The 27,508-nt window shown below is 35.1% G+C and overlaps 1 protein-coding gene across 1 annotated transcript; it reads right to left on the bottom strand.

Annotated features, from left to right (window-relative positions):
- Positions 1-3,655: 3,655 nt before the first annotated feature.
- LOC128554235 (uncharacterized) lies at positions 3,656-26,059 on the bottom strand. The gene is made up of 4 exons (XM_053535484.1): positions 25,984-26,059; positions 10,152-10,767; positions 8,537-8,581; positions 3,656-3,822 (listed from the first exon to the last, which is right to left on the bottom strand). Exons 2-4 carry the CDS (start codon positions 10,762-10,764, stop codon positions 3,656-3,658), a joined length of 825 nt encoding a protein of 274 aa, XP_053391459.1. The 5' UTR covers positions 10,765-10,767; positions 25,984-26,059.
- Between the last annotated feature and the right edge of the window lie 1,449 nt (positions 26,060-27,508).

Raw genomic sequence — 27,508 nt, 5'->3', positions numbered from 1 at the left:
ATTTTGACACGCTATATAATCACAATGATCATCTGATGCAAAAGTAAGGAAGTAATTAGCGATTATTTTCATTTGTATTCAATTTATGAAAACATGAAGAATTAAATATCTTACGTGTTAAAACCTTTCTTAATGTTTGAATGAAAGAAAGATAGGTGTTTTAAATGATTTAGTTACATCAATTAAACTATGCATTGTCAACATTAATTAAAATTTAATGTTGACAACTCAGGACTCCAAAGATGGTAAAATGTAAGTGGAAAATTTATGCATAAATGCTATTACTAAAGTTATGTTGTTTCTTTTTATACTTGTCATTTATGTATTTATTATCCTTAATGTTTGTAATTGATTATTAATTAATTGATTAATTTCTTTATGTGAAATTGTAATATTAAAAAAAGATAATAATCTCCTTCATCCTACAAGTAGGAAAACATAACTCTTTGTGCACCATGTCCACTTTGCCTACAGACTTCCAAACTTCTGAATTCCGGAAACTTCCAAAAACCGAACTTTTAGGCTGGTCCGGAGGTCGTTCGGTTTTCGGAAGTTACACTGTATTTCTTTATTATGTAATCTCTTGATAATCTTAAACAAATTCATAATGTAGATAATTATCCCTTTCATATGACTTGGGTCATCCGAGCTGCGCGTTTGCTATCGAAGCAGCATTGCCGTTTTTGTTTTAAATTTTACATTTTTTTTTATCTAGCTGACCGTGTATAAGACAAATTAAAGACGATATTTGTCTTTTTTTGCATGTGCAACACATGACGCAACAATTAGATCTTCCAATAGCATTCATACATAAAGCATTTTTATTCAGCAGATGAAGACTAGATAAATTACTTAGGATATTTAAATATATAAATGTCTACTTGGAAAATTCCACACGCATACATTAACGGAATACAATATGTACAAAACAGGTAACTCATGTTCAAACAACTTACTCTACTCTATAAAAACATTTGGTATTACACAAAATGAAATGTATACAAGAATATTGCATTCAATAATTTCAACAATTTCGAACTGAAACACCTTAAGCTATTTAGACAAATAAGCTTCATATGATATATAACATGCTGCTAATCTTTGATTCGGAATTTGAACTTAACAACTTGTGAAACAGAATTTTCAATTATTACACCTACTAAATCCAATATGTTCTTCACAACATAGTAAAACAGATTCGTTACTGTTTATACTGAATAAAATAGACATTTAATTATTTTGAATAAAAACCTCCAGGAACATTTTGTCAAATTTCATCGTAATCACTAATTTTAAGGGTGTGTATATTATATTTTCAAATTTATTGGCATGCGAGTTAATCGTCCATGTGAAGAACTCCCTTTGTTTACTTGTTTAACATGGAAATAAAAGTGCTAAGCAATGTGTTGACCTCGACTGGTGCGTATAATGAAGCCAGTAATACTGTAGGAATAATGCATGTTTTTTCATGTTTTAGCATCTGCAGAATCCCCAAAGAATTGGAAAGTGACTGAACCCGCTAAGACGAAGGTAACGACGTATCCTGTGGGGATTCTGAGGATGTTCACAAATTTAAAATGAACATGCGCTAACGCTTGAATAAAATATGTAAAATCTAATAAATGAATATATTGTCCCTGAATGTTATTAAATATCCATGAAATGCACTCGAATATCTTTGTTGTTTTATCACGCTGACCACATTTCCTTTGACTTATCTCTTACAGCTTTTCCATTGAACGGGCAAAATGTTAAAAAAAATGTTTAACAGTGCGAAAAATCTCAGTTAATACTTGTAAACTTATTCTCCTGTAAGAGAATTGTGATAAGAACAGCAGTTTTGTGCTATAATAACATCAAATATCCTCTAAAAATATTACATTTGGAACATGGTATTCTTCAATATATCTGTTTATAAGAGTTCCGCTAAGGCAGTTGTTAGGCCTAGTGTGTGGTATGTACAATTTATTACCCTTCACGATCAGACTCCTTATACTTAGTTACTTTCAATGCTTCCAACGGTACTTTTAGTACTGTTTATCACACACTAACAATTAAATATAGATACATAGAAAGAAAATAATCAATTTATTCTTTTAACCTTAACACTTATTAGTAATTTGTAAAATTTGTGTTTCTGATATTACTGTTTCCTGCACTCTTCCAACACTTTTTTTTCCTGTTGGAGAATATCATATCACTACTTTGAATAGTTGCAATTTTCTTTCTCTCAGACTACAGCTAGAAATGGCAAGTCTTGATTTGTCCTTTGAGAAACAAATACTGTAAGGCCACGTCATATCTATCTTACGAGATGCTACAATTTTTCCTAATGGAGAAATCTGTACAATACTGTTTGTTCTCATGCTACAAAGAAAGATACAATCAAACGGTCCTACTGCAACATCTTTTGGATCTCCGATTTGTTTGTCCACAACATCAACTCTGCTGTTGGTCATGTTGTCATATATAAAGACAGTGTGGGCATTTCTATCGGTGAGAGCAACTTTGTCTCTATCTCTTATGTATGTACAGGCACTGGTGTCAATCGCATACTTTTTGTTCTGAAAGTCGATACTGAAATCTTTCTCTTCTCCTGATAGAGATACAATACGAAAAGGTCTTGTATCATCAATTGTTCCAACAACAAAATTCTTATCATCCTTCAGACATATTGACACATATTTAGTCGTTACTTTACATGTCCTGATCAAAGATATATCATTAGATTTACTGACACGTAGAAAGTCTATCTTGTAGTGACCACCACTTGTTATCGCCACTTCCTCCTCAGATACAGCAACTACACTCTGTGGTATATACGATAACTGATATGACCCTACTTCCTCAAGCTTCTCATTGTAAATCAAACATTTACTGTTGTAATTATCTATGGTTACAAGCCTGCCATCAGGCAAGAAATCCAGTCCTGTGTAAAGTGGTACTCTCTTTTCGTTTTCATTCTGCTTCAGTTCGAGAACACCAATCTGAAACAACTGTACCTGCCTGGTTTCCGGTGCCTCCACTCGTACTGGTACTAGTTCAGAATGAAGTGCAATTTGCTCTGGTAATTTTAACTCCATGTGTAAAGATACAATATCCACATCTGTTAGGGACTGCACTTCATTTCTAAATTCCTCTATCCGATATTGAGAAATAAGTTTTTGTGAGGGTGTGCCACATTTAGTCATATTTATCATTGAAAGTTTGGCTTGTTCAGATTTCTCAATGACATGCTCACAGTATTTGCGATTTTTCTTGATTTCTTTCAATGTACTATTTTTCATTTCATTAGCTTTTTCTTTTATTTTTTGTGATTCAGAATCAAATTGCTTCAATAACGCATTTCTGTATTCATCTAACCTTGCTGTAATACTTTCTACATTCTTGTTTACATCTCTTTCAATGGAAGACAACCATGCAATAAGCAGGCGTGCTTCGTTTTGTAGTCGAGGTATTTCCATTGTTGGATTGTGTGTTAATTCACGCGTTTCTTCAGAAATGGAATAAATTGTACTGCAGTTTTCATGTTTCTCTTTTAAACACACCTCACAGCTAAGTTTACTGTCAGATTCGCAGATATATAAGAGGCTCTTTTTATGTATGTCACACAAGTCATAACCCTTCATATCTATCTTTATTGGTTTACCTTTGACTAATCTTTGCCTGCTGTGCGTCTTCTCAACAGTATGGATACATTGGTTGCATTAAACTGGCAGCAGGTTTCACAATAGAATGTTGCAGTGTTGCCTACATTGAAACAAACCTCACAGCTGGGCAGTGTATCGGGAAAATCTGATTTAGTGAAATCGTCTGTGCATCCTAAAAATATAAAACTAAGTGCTTAAACTTTTTCAATTTATCATTACATTTAAGAAACCGAGATACAGTCTTAATTGTTATGATATTAGGGTAACAAATACAAATACTTATAACAAGAGCTGTCCGTAAGACAGCGCGCTTGACTTTTCGCAGTGCTTGAATATGAATTAGAGCTTTGCCAGTAAAAAGTTTATCAAGTCTAAAAGGGGCATAACTCCATTAAAATTAAAATCAGAGTTATGGGGATTGTTTCTCCTGGTGTAGACTATGATAGTGAATAACTGTTTTAAGTTTTAAATTAAAAGCTTTAATAGTAACAGAGATATTTGACTTTATCAAAATATTTAACCAAAACTTTTAAGTCAAAAAGGAGCATAAGTCCATCAGAATTCAAATCAGAACAAGAGCTCGTCAAACACAAAATGCCCCCCTTGATGCATTCAGTAACTGCACAAGGAACAGAAATTATATGCTCACTGTAAACAAACGTTCTACTATTCTGGTTTAATCTGACCTTGACCTTTAACCTATTAACATAACAAGAGATTACAGAGTGAACTTGGTGCCATCCACTGAGCCATTTTGGAATGTTCCAAATTTCAAGACTAGCTCAAGGTCAAAATCAAGGTCAAATTTCGGTGCAAAACAATGTGTATGTGGTCCAAATTTGAAAGCTGTGGCTTGAGAAATGTGAAAGCAGGTCAATTTCAAGGTCAAAGTTCATTTCGGTAGACAGAACTATGCATGTGCTTCAAATCTGGAGGCTGTAGCTTGAGAAATGTGAAAGTAGGTAACAGATAAAAATCAATGTCAAATTTCAATTCAGAACACAAAAATATGCATGCGGTCCAAATTTGAAGCCTGCAGCTTCAGAAATGTGAAAGTAGGTCACTAGGTCAATCTCAAGATCAAAGTTCATTTCAGCACACAAAACTATGATGTGGTTCAAATTTGAAGGCTGTAGTTTGAGAAATGTGAAAGTAGGTCATTAGGTCAAAATCAGGGTCAAATTTTATTTCGGAACACAAAACTATGCAAGTGGTCCAAATCTGAAGCCTGTACCTTCAGAAATGTGAAAGTCAATCTCAAGATCAAAGTTCATTTCAGTACACAAAACTATGCTTGTGGTTCAAATTTGAAGGCTGTAGCTTGAGAAATGTGGAAGTAGGCCACTAGGTCAAAATCAAGGTCAAATTTTATTTTGAAACAAAGAACTATGCATGTGGTCCAAATTTGAAGCATGTACCTTCAAAAATGTGAAAGTAGGTCACTAGGTCAATAACATGGTCAAAGTTCTTTTCGGTACACAAACCTATGCATGTGGTCCAAATTTGAAGGCTGTAGCTACAGAAATGTGAAAGTAGGTCACTAGGTCAAGATCAAGGTCAACTCATGTCAAGGTTCATCTTGCCACTCAAAACTATACATGTGGTCCAAATTTGAATGATTAAGTTATGGACATGAAGATTCTAAGTTTTTCCCTATATAAGTCTATATGAACCATATGACCCCTGGGGCGGGGCCATATTTGACCCTAGAGGGATAATTTGAACAAACTTGGTAGAGAACCACTAAATGATGCTACATTACAAAATATCAAAGCCATAGTCTTTGTGGTTTGGACAAGAAGATTTTCAAAGTTTTTCCCTATATAAGTCTATGTAAACCATGTGACCCCCAGGGCGGAGCCATATTTGACCCTAGGGGAATAATTTGAACAATCTTAGTAGAGGACCATTAGATGATGTCATATACAAAATATCAATGCCCTAGGCCCTGTGGTTTTGGACAAGAGGTTTTTCAAAATTTTTCCTATACAAGTCTATATAAACCATGTGACCCCCGGGGTGGGGCCATATTTGACCCCAGGCAAATTATCTGAACAATCTTGGTAGAGGACCACTAGATTTTGCTACATACCAAATATCAAAGCCCTAGGCCCTATGGTTTTGGACAAGAAGATCAGAAACCGTTTAACTGTTCCTGGCCAATGTGACCTTGACCTTTGACCTAATGACCTCAAAATCAATAAGGGTCATCTGCTGGTCATGGCCAACCTAACTATCAATTTTCCTGACACTAGGCCCAAGCGTTCTTGAGTTATTGCCAGGAAACCATTTTACTGTTCCTGGTCACTGTGATCTTGACCTTTGACAAACTGATCTCAAAATCAATAGGGGTCATCTGCGGGTCATGACCAACCTCCCTATCAACTTCCGTGACCCTAGGCCCAAGTGTTCTTGAGTTATCATCCGGAAACCGTTTTACTATTCAGGGTCATTGTGACCTTGACCTTTGACATACTGACCTCAAAATCAATAGGCTCATCTGCTGGTGATGACCAACCTCCCTATCAACTTTCATGATCCTAGGCCCAAGCGTTCTTGAGTTATCATCCGGAAACGGATTGGTCCACATTCCGACCGACCGACCGACAGACCGACCGACATCTGCAAAACAATATACCCCTCCTTCTTCGAAGGGGGGCATAAATATGGGGATTGTTTCCTGGTGTAGACTTTGATAGTAAATAACTAGTTTAAGTTTCATGTCAAAAGCTTTAATAGTAATAGAGATATCTGACTTTATCAAAAACTTTAACCAATTCTTAGTCAAAACGGGGCATAACTCCATCAAAATTCAAACAAGAGCCATGTTACACATGGCCAATTCCCCCGCCGGGCATATTTTAACTGAAGGCTAAAGTTCCTGGCAAGTTAGTGTCTGAAAGTATTAATTTTGGGGAAAGCTTTGAAGAACCATTTAGTTGTGGTCCGCATCAGGGGTTTTAAAGATGTGGAAGAAAGAATAAGTCAGTGGTGAGGTGGTTTACTGCTAAATTTTATTAATTTTCATGAACAGTATAGCTATGATGTTTTTCTATTTTTCTACTGTAAAAAGAAGGAATGGAAAGCTAACAGGGAACATGAGTGCCAGAATGTCACAATATATGCCCGTCACAGCAAATTTCTTTACTCTAGCAGCTGTATTTGCAAATGGAATTTTAATTTTGTTGTTGTTTAGTAATCATTGCAAGTCTTTTGTTTTTCTAAGTCCACAAAGAAAAAACTCCTTACTATGTAGAGATATCTTTAAATACACCTAAAATTGGAAAATAACATCCATGTTGTACCACAGAAAAGTGGTCTTGTTTTTTCCCTACGGTCAATTAAAAAACAGTTACAATATAAGTTATTTATAGTAACAACTAAGGGAAGTTAAAAAACAAAAAAAAAACCAAAAAAACAAAAATTGTAAGTCCACACAAAAATCTTTACCAGGTAGAGATTGGTCAAAATACACCTCGAAATTGGATGTAGCATGCATGTTGTACTACAGAAAAGTGGTCTCGATTTTTCCCTACGACTAGTAATGAAAAAGTTACAATAAAAGCTATTTAAAGTAACAACAAAGGGAGGTAATTCTAAAGAAGGGAACTGCGCATGACACTTCGTCTCATGATGGTGTATAATAGTGCCAAGTTACATCAAAATCCCTCCATGCATGAAGAAGAAATGCTTCGGACAAAGTCATTCTTGTATCTGACCTTTGGCCTCTAAGTGTGACCTTGACCTTAGACCTAGGGACCTGGATCTTGCGCTTGACACTCTGTCTCGTGGTGGTGAACATTTGTGCCAAGTTATATCAAAATCCCTCTATGCATGAAGAAGAAATGCTCCGGACAAGGTTTTCATTATTGTATCCTTTGACATCTAAGTGTGACCTTGACCTTAGACCTAGGGACCTGGTTCTTGCGCATGACACTCCGTCTCGTGGTGGTCAACATTTGTGCCAAGATATATCAAAATCCCTCCATGCATGAAAAAGATATGCTCCGGACAAATTTTTTTAAGAAAATATGATAAAGGGGAATAACTCAAAAAAAGGCAAGGTAGAGTTATTGTTCTTGCACACTGCACTTCCTCCCAATGTGTTCTATCAGTGTATGAAGTTTGAAGAAAATCCCTCCAGTACTTTTTGAGTTATGCTCCGGACAACATTTTTTTAAGAAAATTAGATAAAGGTGAATAACTCAAAAAATAGGCAAGGCAGAATTATTGTTCTTGCACACTGCACTTCCTCCCAATGTGTTCTATCAGTGTATTAAGTTTGAAGAAAATCCCACCAGTACTTTTGGAGTTATGCTCCGGACAAAATTTTTAAAGAAAATAAGATAAAGGGGAATAACTCAAATATAGGCAAGGTAGAGTTATTTTCTTGCACACTGCACTTCCTCCCAATGTGTTCTATCAGTGTATGAAGTTTGAAGAAAATCCCTCCAGTACTATAGGAGTTATGCTCCGGACAAAGATCGTTGCGGACGGACGGACTCACGCACGCACGGACGGAGAGCATTTCTAATATCCCCTTCGCCTTTGGAGGGGGGATAATTAGAGTTATGAGGATTGCTTCTCCTGGTGCAGACTTTGATAGGTCATAACTATTGTAAGTTTCAAGTCAAAATGACTTTAATAGTAACAGAGATATTTGACTTTATAAAAAAATTTAACCAACGGCGAAGCTGACGCTGACACCGGGGAAAGTGCAATTTAGCTCTACTTTTTCTTCGAAAAGTCGAGAACTAAAAACTTAACATTAAAAAAGATATTATAGAAAATTCATAATGTTGCTCATTTATCAGTTACAGTATTAATTACAATATAAATATGTGTCATTCTTTAAACAAATTTATTTTATGAAAAAGAATTTTTACCAAAATGCAGTTTCTGAAACTCTTCTATTACTTCCTGCTTAAAATCTGCAAAGGAAATATTTAGAACAGATATAAAATGTATTAACAACAATCAAATGTATGTCATAAAAACGAAAGATTTGACCTTTGGTACATAAAACAAGATAAAAATGTTATTTGTTCTACAAATATTTTAATCAAACACAATTGGAAACACGAAGTGCGCAACATTTTGTATCACTATTTTTATTCTAACATCCAAATAACACCCTCTATACCTTATAAAACTGAACTGGCATCTCACATCTTCTTTCTTCATGGTTCTGGCGATTTTGGTAAAAACAAGAGGGTCATGACGACCCCGAATCGCTCACCTGAGTAATATGAGCCACATGTTTCAAATGGCAAACTGATGCAAAAATATTAGAAAGTAGGTCGGTAGGTCAAATTCATGGTCAATGAAAATCAGTTTTAAGATTGGTGTGCAAAACTGTACATGTCATCTAAATTTCAAGGCTGTATCTTTAAAAACAAGAAAGTATGTCAGTAGGTCAAGGTCACAGTCAAGTGACTCCTAGTCACTTAGGGTCATCAGGTAATTATAATTAAACAGTCTAGGAAATATGATCTGATAATTTTTTAAGTATTTATTCCTATATAACTCATATAACAAGTGACCCCCAGGACGGGGCCTCTTTTCACCCAAGGGGCATAATTTGAACAATCTTGCTAGAGATTCACTAGGCAATTTCAATGCTACATACCAAATATCAAAGGCCTAGGCCTTAAACTTTCAGAAAAGGAGATTTTATTTTTTTCCCTATATAAGTCTATGTTAAATTTGGGACCCACAGAGCAGGGCCTCTTTTCACCCCAGGGGCATAATTTGAACAGTTCTGGTAGAGGACCACAAGGCAATAAAAGAAATCAAATATCAAAAGCATAGGCCTTGCAGTTTCAGGCAAGAAGACTTTTAAAGTTGTTTCCTATATAAGTCTATGTAAAACTTAAGACCCCCTGGAGGCAGGGCCATTATTCACCCCAGGGGCATAATTTGAACAATCTTGATAGAGCACCACAAGGCAATTTTTCATACCAAATATCAAAGGCCTTGGTCTTGCGGTTTCAGACTATAAGATTTTCAAAGTTTTTTCCTTTACAAGTCTATGTAAACTTTGGACCCCCAGGGCGGAGCCTCTTTTCACCCCAGGGGCACAATTTGAACAATCTTCATAGAGGACCATTAGATAATGTCACATGCCAAATATCAAGGCTCTATGCCTTGCGGTTTTGTACAAGAAGATTTTTAAAGTTTTTCCTTTTGGTTGCCATGGCAACAACAGTTCTGCATGGAATTCAATTCTTTGAATAATTTTGAACGGGGGCCGCCCAAGGATTATTCCTGTGAAGTTTGGTGTAATTCTGCCTAGTGGTTTTCAAGAAGAAGATTTTTTTAGAAAATGTTGACGGACGACAGACCTTGAGCTGTCACAAAAGCTCACCATGAGCCTTTGGCTCAGGTAAGCTAAAAATTCTAAATAAATAGGAAACGTTCTCTTTTTAAGTATGAATACCACAAAAATTACATCATTTGAATACTATGTCCTACATCTTGAATGGATAAATATCTTTTTACCTGAGAGCGATTCTTGTAATCGGTTCTCTGATGCTTTGACTTCTTGCACAATATCTTCAGACTGTTTTTCCAACATTCCTTCAAAATCTTGTAATAGCTCATCTTCATTCCTCAGCTCCATAACATACTTTAAAGCAGTTGCCTCATCAAGAGGTTCGCCTGTGAACTTCTGTATTAATTTTGAGCATTCAGTCTGTAGATTCACGTCAAGGCCTAGGCACAATTTCGTCAATGCGTCTTCCAGATCTGTTTTCAAGGTGTTGTAACCAGCAAGTTCAACTGAAGCTGTGGAGTTATGCGCCAATGTGTTTCTTGTTTCCTTTATTACTTTAATGTACTGTTTGTCTGTGGTTGATAAAATCAGCACGTCAAGTAGAACAACTGTCAACAAAGAAAGGTCAAGGTCTTCTACATGTAATATGCCACTGGTTTGGAAAAGTACTATACACTGTGATTTCAGAAGCTTCTTTTGCAACGCTTTCTCATGGGGTTTGAGTACAATGTTGAGTTTCGTTCCTGCAAGTTCCCTGTGGGTTATGCCTCTACAGACCAGCACGCCAGCTTGAACGAGGAGCAACAACAGCCGTATGAAATACTCAGTCTGTACATTCATCTTCTGAAATGAGATAAATTTTTAATTTGATAAATTTCAATAACAGTTGCAGCAAACATTAGAGAGGTTGTGTTTTCTTTCTTGTTGTTGTAATTCACAAAATATACCTTTTCACATTTATCTATGCCTGTAAACACAACCTTAGACATTTCAAATGAGTACATTTTACCAGTGGCGGGTGCTTCGATTAAAATCGAAAGCATTAAAAGGTTTTTCATTGCTCACAACAGAAGACGAGCAGAGCCGACTGAACAAATTTTCAAACCAAGTCTCATGAAGATCTTTTAGAAACAAGAGCTCGTCGAACACGAAATGTCCGCCTTGATGCATTCAGTAATTGCACAAGGAACAGAAATTATATGCTCACTGTAAACAAAAGTTCTACCATTCTGGTTTAATCTTACCTTGACCTTTAACCTATTAACCTAACAAAGAGATTACAGAGTGATCTTGGTGCCATCCACTGAGCCATTTTTGAATGTTCCAAATTTCAAGACTAGTTCAAGGTCAAATCAAGGTACAAAACAATGTGTATGTGGTCCAAATTTGAAAGCTGTGGCTTGAGAAATGTGACAGCAGGTCACTAGATCAATTTCAAGGTCAAAGTTCATTTCGGTAAACAAAACTATGCATGTGGTTCAAATTTGAAGGCTGTAGCTTCAGAAATGTGAAAGTAGGTCACTAGGTCAAAATCAAGGTCATATTTTATTTCAGAACACAAAACTATGCAAGTGGTCCAAATTTGAAGCCTATACCTTCAGAAATGTGAAAGTAGGTCACTAGGTCAATCTCAAGATCAAAGTTCATTTCAGTATACCAAACTATGCTTGTGGTTTAGATTTGAAGGCTGTAGCTTGAGAAATGTGAAAGTAGGTCCCTAGGTCAAAATCAAGGTCAATTTTTATTTTGGAACACAAAACTATGCACATGGTCCAAATTTGAAGCCTGTACCTTCAAAAATGTGAAAGTAGGTCACTAGGTCAATAACAAGGTCAAAGTTTTTTTCGGTACACAAACCTATGCATGTGGACCAAATTTAAAGGCTTCAGCTACAGAAATGTGAAAGAAGGTCACTAGGTCAAGATCAAGGTCAACTCATGTCAAGGTTCATCTTGCCACTCAAAACTATACATGTGGTCCAAATTTGAATGATGTAAGGTATGGACATGAAGATTCTAAGTTTTTCCCTATATAAGTCTATATAAACCATATGACCCCTGGGGCGGGGCCATATTTGACCCTAGAGGGATAATTTGAACAAACTTGGTAGAGAACCACTAAATGATGCTACATTACAAAATATCAAAGCCATAGTCTTTGTGGTTTGGACAAGAAGATTTTCAAAGTTTTTCCCTATAGAAGTTTATGTAAACCATGTGACCCCCAGGGCGGAGCCATATTTGACCCTATGGGAATAATTTGAACAATCTTAGTAGAGGACCATTAGATGATGTCATATACAAAACATCAAAGCCCTAGGCCCTGTGGTTTTGGAAAAAGAGGTTTTTCAAAGTTTTTCCTATATAGGTCTATATAAACCATGTGTCCCCCGGGGTGGGGCCATATTTGACCCAGGGAAATAATCTGAACAATCTTGGTAGAGGACCACTAGATTTTGCTACATACCAAATATCAAAGCCCTAGGCCCTATGGTTTTAGACAAGAAGATCAGAAACCATTTTAATATATAAGTCTATATAAACCATGTGACTCCAGTGACCCCCAGGGTGGGGCCATATTTGACCCTAGGGAAATAATCTGAACAATCTTGGTAGAGGACCACTAGATTTTGCTACATACCAAATATCAAAGCCATAGGTCCTATGGTTTTAGACAAGATCAGAAACCGTATTAACTGTTCCTGGCCAATGTGACCTTGACCTTTGACCTAATGACCTCAAAATCAACAGGAATCATCTGCTGGTCATGGCCAACCTAGCTAACAATTTTCTTGACACTAGGCCCAAGCGTTCTTGAGTTATTGCCTGGAAACCATTTTACTGTTCCTGGTCACTGTGACCTTGACCTTTGACATACTGACCTCAAAATCAATTGGGGTCATCTGCTGGTCATGACCAACCTCCCTATCAACTTTCGTGACCCTAGGCCTAAGCGTTTTTGAGTTATAATCCGGAAACGGTTTTACTGTTCAGGGTCACTGTGACCTTGACCTTTAACAGACTAATCTCAAAATCAATAGGGGTCATCTGCTGGTCATTACCAACCTCCCTATCAACTTTCATGATCCTAGGCCCAAGTGTTCTTGAGTTATCATCCGGAAACCATTTTATTATTCAGGGTCACTGTGACCTTGACCTTTGACATACAGACCTCAAAATCAATAGTGGTCATCTGCTGGTGATGATCAACCTCCCTATCAACTTTCATGGTCCTAGGCCCAAGCGTTCTTGAGTTATCGGAAACGGATTGGTCTACATTCCGACCGACCGATAGACCGACATCTGCAAAACAATATACCCCTCCTTCTTCGAAGGGGGGCATAAATATGGCATCTACAGGGATAACATGATCTTTCTGTTATTTGACCTATTAACCTAGTCTTTTATCAAGATAATCTATTGAAATTTGACCTCGATTGATCTCATAGAGACAGATTCTGAAAAAGTCGGGTAATATAAATAAAGTTTTTAGTGTGTTAGCAATGTATTTATATAATCTAAGTAAACCTAGTGACCTAATTTTTGAAGCCTATTATCCCACTTTCAAACATGACCTAGACTTTCAAGAGATAAACATTTTCACAAAGGTCTATGAAGATCAAATAGAAAATATGGCCTTTAAAGTGTAAAAAGTCTTTTTGTATGATTTAACCTAGTGACCTATTTACTAACCTCATATTAACCTATTTTGACTTTTGCCAAATTTCATAGAAATGCTCCACGCCCAGTCATCAATCATAACCTGACAATTATGTATGGAAATGTTTTTGTTGTCTTTTTCGCCATTTATGGATCTCAAGCACACAATTATAGAGATACCTTTTTTACTGTTTCAGTATAATTTATTGCACACACACGCCCGTGCATGACGTATGGAGGTACTTCCTGATTGAATACACTGTGACAGTAATATCATTTTGTTTATAAACGACCCCCGACTTGCGAACGGTATTCATGTTATACTTCTTTGCCGAGAGTTATTATTTAAGCTGTAATTTAATTTCTTTCAGTGTTTTCAATATGATTCAGTGAAAGGAAAACCAGTTGGCTAATTTAGTTCTAACTTGTTCACTAATTTATATATGTCAAGGTTAACACGTAATTATGTTTAAATACGCTTCTTCTGTATATGATCTAATGTTTTTCGTGAATGAACCAGAGAAAAACAGACATACACAAAGTGTGTAAATTGCAAAGTGAAAAACCTTGGACAGATGCAAGATTCGAACCATCAAAACTATCATTGTAAAATGATTACATGAATATCTACTCAACATATTGCACCATCAAGCAGACTATTGAATGTATTCCTATGTCTTTTATTTTAAAAGATAGTGCTAAGTGCTGGTTGTTTATTAACATGTTGCCTAAAAAAACTAGAACTGTCACAGGAGTGACTCATACCCCCACAATACGGTCTTGTCACAGAAGAATGGCAACCATAAGAAATTTTAATAATACTTAGAACAAGTTAAAGCATAGCAAAAGTTCCTTCTAGGGCACATCTATATAAATATATAATGATCATCTTGTAAAATTTTGGTTGTAATGTCTGTTTTATACTGCCAAAAAAGTCAAGTAAGTATTTACGCTAGTTATTTAACATAAAATGTTAAATCCAACAACAAATTAAATCTGTTACCACTTTCAGTTGAGTAAATACGGTAATAAGACATTGACCCGGTCAATCCATTACGATTCGATGCGTGAATTTGTTGCGCATAATTAGAGGGTCGCAATGGGGTTTGTTTTCACATTTTAACCATGCATTTGAAGGTAACGATAATATTTAATTGTTTACATGTAAATTTGCTGATATATGTCTGTCTGTTTGTACATATGTTATGTTCTTCAAGAATGGAGGAAATAAAAGAATCAAGTAACCATCCTCGGGTTTAGTAGTATGTAATCCACGGAACGCGTTCAGTCAGAGAGTCGCCTCAATTAGGAAAGAATAGTTTTAACGTCAGAGGTTATTTCTAAGGTCACGGAGTTAGATTGGCCAGCTTGTGATGACAACAGCTTTCGATATCAGTCAAGTGTGACTTACCGAACAATAATGTTCCTTCTCAAGAGAAGGAACAATAATATAAAACGTAAAAAAAACCCTTAATACTTAAAAAAAATTTACTCGTCTTTGGAGTACTTCATTCTGGGCTTTCGCAGCACATATAAGTAATACTAGTATATGTGCCCAGGATGAGGGATGAGGGAAATATAAAAATCTCTTAATATTAGAGATACACTAAAAATGAATACAATATAGTGTCTTACCCACACATGTTACCACAGCAAATATGTATTTACTTTTTACATAGGAATCATAATAAAAAAGTTAGAAAAATACCTAAAATAGTGAAAATCTAAAAATAGAATTTCTAAAAATAGACTAATGATTGGAATTTAAGGGGAAGTAAATCAGTTCAAAAGTTTAAAAAAGGTTACTTCCCTTTGGCTCTAAGCCAATCAGAATGATATATAGTGAAAATGCATCAAATTTAACTTAAATTCAAAGTAAAAGGGGGCATAATTCAAATCCATTCAGTAATAACTGAGATAATAGATTTCGGGATTCGACGCGACGCGACGGGACGGGACGCGACAAAACTGACTCCTATATAGCTCCCCCCCCCCCCACCCCACCACCCCCAAACATGTTTGGTGGGGGTATAACAACGTCAAAATACTGTGCAGTACTTATACAGTGGATGGAAAATCTTCTGTTGTGATTAAATTAATTGCTAGTCTAAAAAATAGTCAAGCAAAATAAGTCTTATGCTGAAAATGTGTTGATGTATTGTATTTTTTTTTCTACAAATCACATCAATATCAGTCTGTTCACTTCACAATTCTAGGGGAAACAATGCTAAAACTTCACAATCTATTTTTCTCAAAATAAAGAGGCTTGGGCTTCTTCGCATTTTGACTCTGATTTGCCATTAGATTGGGTAAAATTTTGAAATGCTCATTTCCGACGTTTGTGTATGACACTGAAAAATAATAAAGGGAAAGTAAGCGTTAGTTATTCGATATATTGTTAATTAGAATGTGTTTCTTGGACAGAGGGTGAGCCCCTGTAACGTTGTAAACTGCCCCTAATAGAATAATGACCCCCTGGTCATTATTTTATATAGAATAATGACCCCTTTTCTATAAAATACTGACCCCTAACCCCCCCCCCCCACCCCCCGATTTTATCTATGAAATATTGACCCTCCCCCTCTAACCTATTACTAACATACTCTTTATCAATTCAAGTCACTGTCGTATTTCTATTGCTTATATTTGTTGTTGTTGTTGCTGCTGCTGCGTCTACAGCTGACACAACAGCAGTATATCTTAGAGGTCCCGCTAAGATATAAACGTACATCTATTGAAAATGAAATTTAAAAGGGTTTTCATTTGAATTATCATTGTTGTACATAAAGAGAAGTATTACAATAATAGAAGATATACCTAAGTCGTTTTAAGGTTACTATAGAAATAGAGAGAACCGATATTCGGGCTGGAGGATAATTTGCTTTTGGTTACAAACAGTGTAGTACCATTTTTTATCAGTCATTTGAAATGATTCTGGTCATGTTTCCATGATAGCAATTGAGATCATCCTTTAGAAATAAAGCAAAAACCTCACTATACAAACTTTGGTGAGAGATTTGGTCTACGGAAAATGATTCAAACCACTTGTCACTTACAGTGATTTTGCTTAAGTATTTGGTTGGAGCTGCCGAGTGGTTAAGGTCGTTAACTCCTTATTCAGCGGCCCGGGTTCGATTCCCGGGCGGGGAAGCTGGAAATTATGAAACACGTTTCCCACTCAACTAGAGGAGTTCTGGTAAGCAACCCAGCGTTACTGGACTGAAACCCAGGCATCCTCGCCGCCTGAAAACTAGCCAATTCTGGCTATCTAAATGAGGACGTTAAACTGAATATGAATAATATGGATATGAACAAATTATGAAATAACAAGAGCTGTCTCCATAGGATGACACATGCCCCCGATGGCACTTTGAATGAATAGTTATGGCCGATGTTAGAGTTTAAGACCTTTGACCTACGGACCTGGGTCTTGCGCGCGACACGTCGTCTTACTGTGGTACACATTTATGCCAAGTTATTTGAAAATCCATCCATCGATGACAAAGATATGGACCGGACACGAAAATTGCGAACAGACCGACGGACGGACAGACGGTTCAAAAACTATATGCCTCCCTTCGGGGGCATAAAAAATAGGGGTCTTACCGTGAATTTTTTCACAAACAGCAATCAAATTAAGATTTTGTAACGTTGAAACTTGTGTTACGTCGGATGACGTTTAGGCTACTTTAGTGATGCACATGATGCAAATATATGCTTCTACCACAGTTTGTGAAATATTTCACAGAAAGAGCCCCTTTTTTATTTCATAAACTAGTTCGGAATTTTCATAGCAAAAAGACTGCGTAAGTCGTTAGTAAATTGAATCGTTTTCCGTCAACCAAATCGTCCAGCGAAACTCGTAGGGTGCTACTCTAAGATCAAAAGAATCGCGCATTTTTTTAGAACATTTAACGCCCATCATAGTGACATTTTATGAAATTTCCGATTGACAACACTGACTTATATCATTCTGTTTTCCTTGTCAAGAGCATCTGAATGTTGTTTTTGTAATTAATCCAGTGAAAAAATAAGCCATTTTTACTCAAGAGACTTCAATTTTTCATTAATTGTATGAAACAGCCCTTTGCTAAACAAAACAAGGAGCTGCGTTCAATAAACACTTGATGCCCCCAGTGGCATCCTTGTCGATAGAGTTTGCACCTAAGTCCAAAACGAGGTCAAGGTCAAGGTCAAACTGAGGTCAGGTGATGTTTGAAGATGAGGAATGGTCACAGCTTTTAGAATCAATTCATTCTTGTAAGAGGTACTGATGCTAGACGAAACGGTCCCATTTGGTTAACCAAGAGATGACCCATATAAAGCAACCTAAGTCCAAAATGAGGTCACGGTCAAGGTCAAACTGAGGTCAGGTAATGTCTGAAGATGAGGAATGGTCACAGGTTTCATCTGCATTAGTATCAAGTCATTCTAGTAAGGTGTATTGATGCTAGACGAAACGGTCCCATTTGGTTAACATCGTGTGGACGGGCGAACGGACAGGACAATCACTATATGCCTCCCGCATCAGTAGATGCTGGGGGCTTAAAAAAGATCTGAATCGTACAAAATGAAGAAGAGGTGTCCTTGTATATGAATACCAAATACCAGGGCTATACGGTATCTTTACTTTTCGACCATTATTATGTCGACCGACTTCAAAGGCAAGCCACCTTGATTAAATCTATTCTTTGAATTGCGGTGGCATAACAACGCATCTTAAAAACCAGCTATCATGGTTGAGGCAGAATTACGCATCCTCTTTTAAATACTTACCACTTTTGTGAGCCTCGGTGGCGCAATGGTAGCGCGCTTGCTTATTAAAGCGGATAGGTCTCCCCAAAAGGGATAATTTTTCGCCGTACCAAACCTTTGCCAACAGAAACAGATGACCTAATGGAAGGGGGATACATAAAGGAATCCTTGTGCAACTTGGAACCCCTGTAACTTTTAAGGTACACGGTAGAACATACTTAGAACATAGATCACGGAACATCTGCTTTAAAAGGTGCATGACGTTTTGTTTAAAACATGTTTAGATCTAAATCTTTTTGTTACCTATAAAAGTTTCATGGTTCAGGTACTTCAACACGCTTAAGTTTTATTTTTCCAAGATTCTTTAACAGTACCTTTAATTTAGTACCTTTTACAACCTCGTTACTTTGTGACAGCGCATTATATGCAGGGTATAACGTATAATTATGTTACGCATACATGTAAATAATTATTAATTTATCTTCTGTACAATGTAGTGTAAGCATTCTGGAACTTATAATAATGGTGATTTTGTCAGAAATTATAGAGGAAACATCATTTTGTTATTGCATCCTACATGTTGCACTTATTTCGTAATAGCAAAGGCTTGAGGGCTCATTACGAAAAAATGCTATATAAACATGTGTAGTTCATTTTAAATTCTGGAGTGCAAGATTGTAAAAAGGCAATTTATACGTGGAAAAGCACAATGTTTTATGCTACCCCTGAAAGTGATGTCAATACCCTTAACCTTCATTATGTCACCTATATATCACTCATATATACCTCCACAAATAGGCGAAACTGGGATGAGGTAGCCCAGTGGTTTTATTACCTATGACGTTCCTTGTCAAATTTCAGTACATTGTTGAAGAGATATGCTGGCCAGTTTTCGAAAGGAACAGAGATATCATGTCAATACAAGTTTTCATTAAAATTGCTTGCAAAATGTGGTCTCTATCGTGTTCACAAGAAATTGTGGACGGAAGACGGACGGACGATGGACGAAGGGCGATCACAAAAGCTCACCCTGTCACTACGTGACAGGTGAGCTAATAAACAGTAAGTGTGACATAATTATCAGTCCATAACAGCTGGAGATGTACATTTGAAGCAAAATTGGAGTAACTTGGGTTGAAAAAAATATAAATGCTGACACTTGTTAAATTATAAACTATACATTAAAAGTTATGGAACATTTTCTTTAAAAGCCAAGGGGAAAATATAACCTTCTTTATGAGAAAATATAACAAATTTAGGAGAATTATTGCTATTTCTGGTTAGGGTAAACTGTATTTGTCGGTAGAAAAAAAATGACTGCATTTAATTATTTTACAACATAAACCATTGCCAAGTTCAGTTTCAGTAGGTTTATGGTAAAAATTGACTCTTCAAAAAGGAGGTACTCTATTACGAGTCTAATACCTTAAGTAGCCAGTAAGATATTTTTTAACTGTCCGCCATTATGCGATTAGACCAGATGGTACCCAGGCTGGTTCCTTTAGTTTAGTTAGGCCTTAAAAAGGTTAGTTTCGAATTAATATAACACTTGCCGCTATATCCTGCTAAATTAGACTCACGGCATATATACTTCAGTCTTTGATATCATAATATATATATTAAACTTATTATCATTAGAATCCAGGCAAAATTCAAATTTCGACAACTAGTACATTTTTTGCATCGTAATGCTGCTTCTACTTTGTATAGGTATAGGAAATAGAGATCAATATAACTGCACCTTACTAATCCTACCAGGTGTTTTGTATTACAAAAGTGATTCTCATGTGACATTTTGATACAAGCAAAACTGTATTATCTGCACTATAAAATACTTACAAGTATTTCATTTTATTATCGGCTTGTTAAAAGTTATTTTTTCACCATAAGTAAGTTGACAAAATCATAGGAACCAGGTCTTGAGGGGTAAATCAAACACATATGAATAAATCCTAAATGTTTTTGTTGTGCAAAAAAGTATCATATTGTGTCTTAAACCGTTTTCATTTTCCACTCATTTGTGTAATTGCAAGGGAAGTAAACTAATAGATATCTCTGTTTATAAGTACTAGCCCAAGGCAAGAGTTGTCATTCTTTGTGGATCACAACTTTAAATTAATTATTTAAACTTCTGTAACTGATATTAACAAAACTATCATAAATTTCACATTTGTGAAACCTTTTTTGGTTATGTCAAGGACTTGGAAATCAATATCTAGACTTAATTTAATGTGTTTCTATCATTGAAAATTTTAGGGTCTATCTCTACTTTGTAGCTTTTAAAAATGTTTAAAACTCACATTACCACTCTTGATGGTATAATCTCAACGGTGTTGTCTTATATTTAAAGTGAAATCAAAGAAAAAACCTTGTCTCAGAAAAGGTACTGTAAACGCATAAATTTTCTTAGGTTTAAATTTTGCTGTATTCGCTAGGCCTGACATACTAGTTTAAACATATTTCATTTCAGTAATTCATGAAACATTCACAAAACACTAATTAAGGAATTGGACAGAAAGCTAATACAGCTTACGACTGTCCTCTCCTGCCTGACATACTGCGAAAATTAGTCCTCGCGTAAATATTCAACATTAGTATAATATAAATTCAAGTAGGATACTATTTTTAAACTCTCACGGATATTAAACCTCGCGAACATACTTAAAATTTCAAATATGCAAAATTTTGACCTAGCAAAAATATTTGCTTTTACAGTAAATCAAAGAATTATAACAGCTGATATGAAGTTATCAGTGATTTTTTTTTTGTATTTTTGAAAACAACCTGTGGCTTTCTGAAGGGGAAAATATATTGTGATAAATTCCAAAAAGGTGAAAACCCAATTCATTTGACTTTCATAATAGCAGGAACAGTACCGATTTGCAAGAACTGATGCCTTGGTGGCTGATTTCTGCCATTTCGTGTGTTCGTGTCGGCGAGGCAAAATGTCGAAGTAACGAAAACACGAAGGTTGAAATAATGCATATTTGTTCGTGTCAGCGGGTCGAAATGTCGATATGGAAGATTATTAACAGAGACAACACAGAAGGCCAATTCATAAATTATACAAGAGACATATACAAAAATAAAGTGGGTATCTCATGCTTCCCAACCTTTTTTGACACTCAAGAGGGGTTTTGATGATTTCTATGTGGGATATTTGGAGTCTCAAGTGGAAGGTTTTTTGTGGCACAATTTTTTGTGGCGCATACTATAAAACTGATGGTTTTTTTACATTACTTTGATGGTTTTTGACCTTAGTTTACTAGATAAATAGGATTTATAACCAAACTTTATCGGCTGATAACTAATAAGCAACAAGTTTTTATGAACAACTAGTATCAATGAGCAAGTTTATTTTGCCAATCATCACATATCATTTCTGACACAACTGATTTACATTAAGAACATAGGCAATTCGTCAAATCTACATGTAATCAATAACTGTACCTATACCGCTGATTAAACCCATTGTTCTTTGTTGTCAGTAAGATTTTAGAAGGCAAATCGACATGGAAAGTTTTATTTTTCTAGTGTTTTGGGCATGCGAAAACGAAAGTAGAATGCAACGTAAAAAGTAAAACTTGCTAGATTAGATCGTCTGCCACTATTTTAATATTTCCCTCGTTGTTTGGAAGTTTCTGCGATAAATACACAAAAAAACTGATTATGAATCTGTTTCTCAATACGGTCATACAGTCCCTGTGACATAAGCTAATTTTGGCTAGGAGAAACACCCTGTATACGGATGTAAAAACATAGAAAAAAGTACTAGTTAACAGTGTCAGTTGCCATAAGTTTGTTAAATTGTGAATTTCAATTTTCTTTTTAATTTATGGCAGTAGCTAGGCCCTAGTACCTGGACCTCTAGACAACTAATTCAGAGCTATCAAGAGGTCCGGTAATCAGTATAAGTACTGAATATGGTATATACGAGAGGAGACCTTGATTTAACTATAAAAGACAGGGCCCCATGTGGTTCTGGGACGATCTGTGTATGAAAAGAATTGGAACCACTGCCTTACCCTTGCATGATCGTAACAGGCCACTAATAGGGTCTTAACACTTGGTTTTGCAGTAACTCTGTGATTCCAGCAGGTATGCAAATTTGGTTCCATACCTCATGTTTTTATTTCGACATAAATGAGATGTGGAACCAAAATTTGTAGTCCTGTTTGGCGCCATATAACCTATACTGTGTTAGTGCGCCGTAAAACCCAAATAATTAAGGAAGTGTCTATCCGTCCGGTAACCGGACGACTAGACTGCATTCTAGTCGTCCGGTAACCAGACGACTAGCAAATCCTCAGGAGATTTTCTAGCCGTCCGGTAATTGATTTCCTAATGAATAAGTAATGATTTTATATAGTTTTAAATGATATTTTCTTAAAATATCAATACTTATATGATTTTAAGTCGATAAAACGAATGAGATCGTGTTTGTATACAAATCCGTTGATATTCTTTTTTTAAGAAATGATAAAACATTGATCGCCGAGCGTACATGTTATTTGTAAAAAGTGATGTTTTTCTAACGGCCTAAACTTTAATTCTTAATACACAAATTTATATATATATTTTTAAGAATGGAAAGCTTATAAAACAAGCAATTCATTTATTAATTTTGACTATTATTTCGAAATAAAATGGATTAATCATGAACGTTAACTACTGTTTTACTTAAATTTTTGAACATCACACTGCCGCTTTTGAAATCAAATGTCATTTAATACAGTTATTCATTAAAAAATATTTGAATATTAAAATATGAAAATTTAAAGTATTCCAAAACTGTTTTAATTTTAAAAAACTAGTGAAAAAATTGTTAAATTTTAAAAAATCTGATCCTATGAAAGCCATCAGATGAACAGATTTTAATAAGTGACGTCATGGCGATCTCGCCATTATTGATTTTGGCAAACATTCGTTTTATCGGCTGAATAATGCAGCGATTTATTGAAAATCTTTAGTAAGTACTCACACAAAATTTTGTTTGCAGATAAGTATCGATATCTTAAGTAAATAATATTAAAACCATATAAAATCATTACTTATTCATTAGAAAATATATTACCGGACGGCTAAAAAATCCCGAGGATTTGCTAGTTGTCCGGTAATCGGACGGCTAGAACGCAGGCTAGTCATCTGGTTACCGGACGGCTAGACACTTCCAATAATTAAATAAATAAATAAATAAATAAAAAACAGATGCTAAAAAATTTGGTATCAGTTTTTTCATAGTGTTACATATATATTTAAGAAATGAAAATTTCCTTTTGGTATTCATGTGAAATGTACAACAGAATAGGATGGAAAATCCATAAATCGCACTACCAATTCTATTCTGTCGTTCAGTTCGCATGAACAAAGAGCTATAAAATATATTTTATACTTCTTTGGCATGAACACTGAAAAAAAGAGTTTCATTTCTTATATGGCAGTGGCTACGATTACGGTACCGTAATCCTAGCCTCCGGTTCTAGGATTACGGAAGTTCCGTATTCCTAGACAACCCTATGAGGATAGGCTAGGATTACGGAAGTATTTAAGAGACATCAAAAATATGTTAGGACAAGCATAAATGATGTTGTAAACTTCTTATTTCACTTTATTAAAATAGCGATTTTTGATGCCTGCCATATTGTATGTTATTAATGACCATTTGTGTTGATTTGATGACAAAAATTGCAGGTATATATGAAACATAGATAATTCTATAAAATTTCCGCGTGCCACCATTAAGAATATACTAATCCAAAACAGCGGATCGATAGCATGAAATAATAGTGAAATAAGTAATTTTACAACGTCATTTATGCATGTCCTAACATATATTTGATGCCTCTTAAATACTTCCGTAATCCTAGCCTATCCTCATAGGGTTGTCTAGGAATACGGAACTTCCGTAATCCTAGAACCAGAGGCTAGGATTACGGTACCGTAATCGTAGCCACTGCCTTCTTATATATACAATTATATTTCCTTTCCATTTTTAAACAAGGTTATATTATAAATTTCACACATTTTGTTGCATTCAACATTAAAATCAGCTTCCCAGGCATTCTGTTCACCAGACATAACAACTGCAACGTCATCTAAGGAACATTCTTCCTGACTGTACATGGACATCGTCAAAACAGCGGTCCGTTTTCTCTTTGCTGCGTTAACATAATTTTTGCACATTTCCTTTTGCTGTTCATACGAAATGAACGTCATAATTTTCAATGGAAAAGAATAGGGCGAATGTAAACATTGATATAATGCAAGATAAAGGAAACAGAAGTATTTATAATCCATTCATCCCTTGAAAAACACGTACGCGACTTCGATAAATTATTAATAGTATATATAAAAATTAGCACTTGTCTTTGTTTGCCATAAAGGAAGCTTTTATCAAATTCATCATGACATGGGATTGAAGAATTAAAATGAAAAACTTATACGTTTCTTAAATTAGTATTTTAGACTTAAAGCACGCCAATGCATAAATATTATAGTTACATTGGTTTTACTGCTAAAGCAGTATGAATAGTGACGAACGGAAACTGCTGTTTAACTTTCATATTCAATATGTCTCCAACCAAAGTGATAGCTATTTCTAAAACAAATATTTACAAAAACACATTACAATGGCAACTTTATCATTTATTACCAGACCTCTAGAATGGTTATTAATAAAACCCGGCCCGGCCCAAACTACGAAAATAGCCGATTCCGATTGTACGGAAACCACCGAAAACATCCGGACGGAAGGCTAATATGATTACGGATGGTTATAGTGTCGTCTTAATCAATGCAAATGCCTATCTTACTTTACTAGAAAAGTATTTAATATTGATGTTCATAACGTATATAATAACGAGATATTTTAGGTGATTAAATTACATACAATGTAGCTCGACAACGTGTCATTAAGTAATCACGCTGTTCCGAAAACATCCTATTATTTAAACTACTAATTGGTATTTTCATATCGGGCCTCATTTATGGGGCAATGTTAGAGGTAAGCTTTATTTATTAAACATGCAAAATATAAGGAATGAGAACTCAAGTTGCTTAATTTGTGATGCTATTTTCGCCCTGATGACACAACCTCTAGAATCTGGGTATCTAAGCGGCCATTTTGACATTTTTGTATCCTACGTCATCAGGTCTAGGGAAGTGGAGTATTTACAGATTATCTGTAAATTTACAGACAATCTATAAATTTACAGATTTTTCAATCTGTAAATTTACAGATCAAGTGTTTGAAAACTGCTAAAATTATACTTAGACACAAAATCGCAGCTTGGAAATTATTGATTTTAAAATGCCAAAAACTCAAAGTCAACAAAAATGGCTGAAACCCACAAATGACCTTAATTTATGCATGCTGTAAATAAACCAATAAGCTGCGGTTTTGAGGATAAATGTAATTTAATCAGTTTTCATACACACAATCTGTAAATTTACAGATTGAAAAATCTGTAAATTTACAGATAATCTGTAAATACTCCACTTTCCTAGACCTGGTCATGCTGAACCGAAAACGAAAGTAGACGTATAAATTTCGCTGCTAAATTATGTCAGAACACATTATGTATAAAAACCAGTTACAAAATTTATTAAGGAATATTTGTACATAAACACAATACATTAAACTAACCTTATTTCTAATTTAGTAGCGCAAAATTGCTAAAACTTTACAGCTTGAACTCTCTGGTTATTTCACTGCAAATGGGGTAGTTTTAGCAAAGGGAGATACCAACTACTGTCTTATAAGTATTTATATCATACACATCTGCTACATGTTATATGAAAAATTGTACTCCATCGCTACTTGATGAATTTATCACTAACAACAAAAAACTTTGTATGAATACGTTAAATTTTGCAACTGGAATTAGTGATTGTCATAATATTGTCTGTACAGTCATCAATAACTCTGCTCCTAAAAATGAAAAACAGAAAATACAGTACAGAAGCTTTAGAAATTTTGATATTGACTCTTTCAACAATGACCTTTCAAGTATTATTGTACATGAGCCATCACATATACTGGAATCAAATGTTGATATAAATACCATATATAATGATTTTGAATCTAGAGTTTCTGAAGTTATTGATAAGCATGTCCCCACCAAACAGCTGTATCGTAAATCAAATCAGTTACCATATATGAATAGAGAACTCAGGAAAGCTATTTATGATAAAAAAATGTATTATAATAAGTATTTAAAGTATAGAATCTCTAGAAATTGGGAAACGTATAGGAAATGTAGGAATTTTGTAAATAAACTTAAAAGACAATCTGTTAATAAATATTTTCAAAAGAGATGTTTAGGTGGTAGCAAATCTGCTGACTTCTGGAGCACAATTAAACCATATATGTCTAAAAAATGTTTGTCTGAAAAGCCTAAAATAATCTTGAATGAAAATGAAAAAATGGTCTCAGATAATTTGGAAGTTTCAGAAATTTTTAATAATTATTTTACTACTGTGGCTGAAGATATTGGTAAAAATTATATTTTTGACCCAAAAAATCATCCAAGTCTAACCAAAATCAAAGAAAGAAAATTTAAACCGGATAGCTGTACTTTTGAGCATACCAATCATACTAAAGTTGCCAAGATTATAGAGAAATTTAATAGTAAAAAAGCTACTGGTGCTGATAAAATCTCTGTGAAGCTGTTAAAATTTGGCAAAGAAGCTCTTGTTGAGCCTATCACAAACTTGGTAAATTTTTCTATTTCTACTAGTTCCTTCCCAGACAAATTAAAACAGGCCCAGGTCACTCCTTTATTTAAGAAAAATGATGCTTTACTCAAAACTAACTATAGACCAGTAAGTATTTTACCCATTCCATCAAAGATATTTGAAAAAGCTTTATCTGAACAGCTCACTGTCTATTTTGATCATATTTTTGATAATTTCCTTTGTGCTTTCAGAAAAGGATATGGTTGTCAAACAACTTTTTTAAGACTGTTGGAGGATTGGAGACAGCTCTTGATAATAACGAATACGTTGCAGCAATTCAATTTTAATGGATCTTTCAAAAGCTTTCGACTGTTTGCCCCATGATATTTTATTGTCAAAATTAACTGAATATGGATTATCAGAGCCTGCTTCAAACCTTCTTCAGTCTTACCTGTCAAATCGTAAACAGCAAATTAAAATTGGTAATACTGTTA

The sequence above is a fragment of the Mercenaria mercenaria genome, unplaced genomic scaffold (assembly GCF_021730395.1).
Source record: "Mercenaria mercenaria strain notata unplaced genomic scaffold, MADL_Memer_1 contig_4855, whole genome shotgun sequence".
Lineage (NCBI taxonomy): Eukaryota > Metazoa > Mollusca > Bivalvia > Venerida > Veneridae > Mercenaria > Mercenaria mercenaria.
Note: the sequence above shows the minus strand (reverse complement) of the source record. Positions and strands in the feature narration are given on the sequence as shown.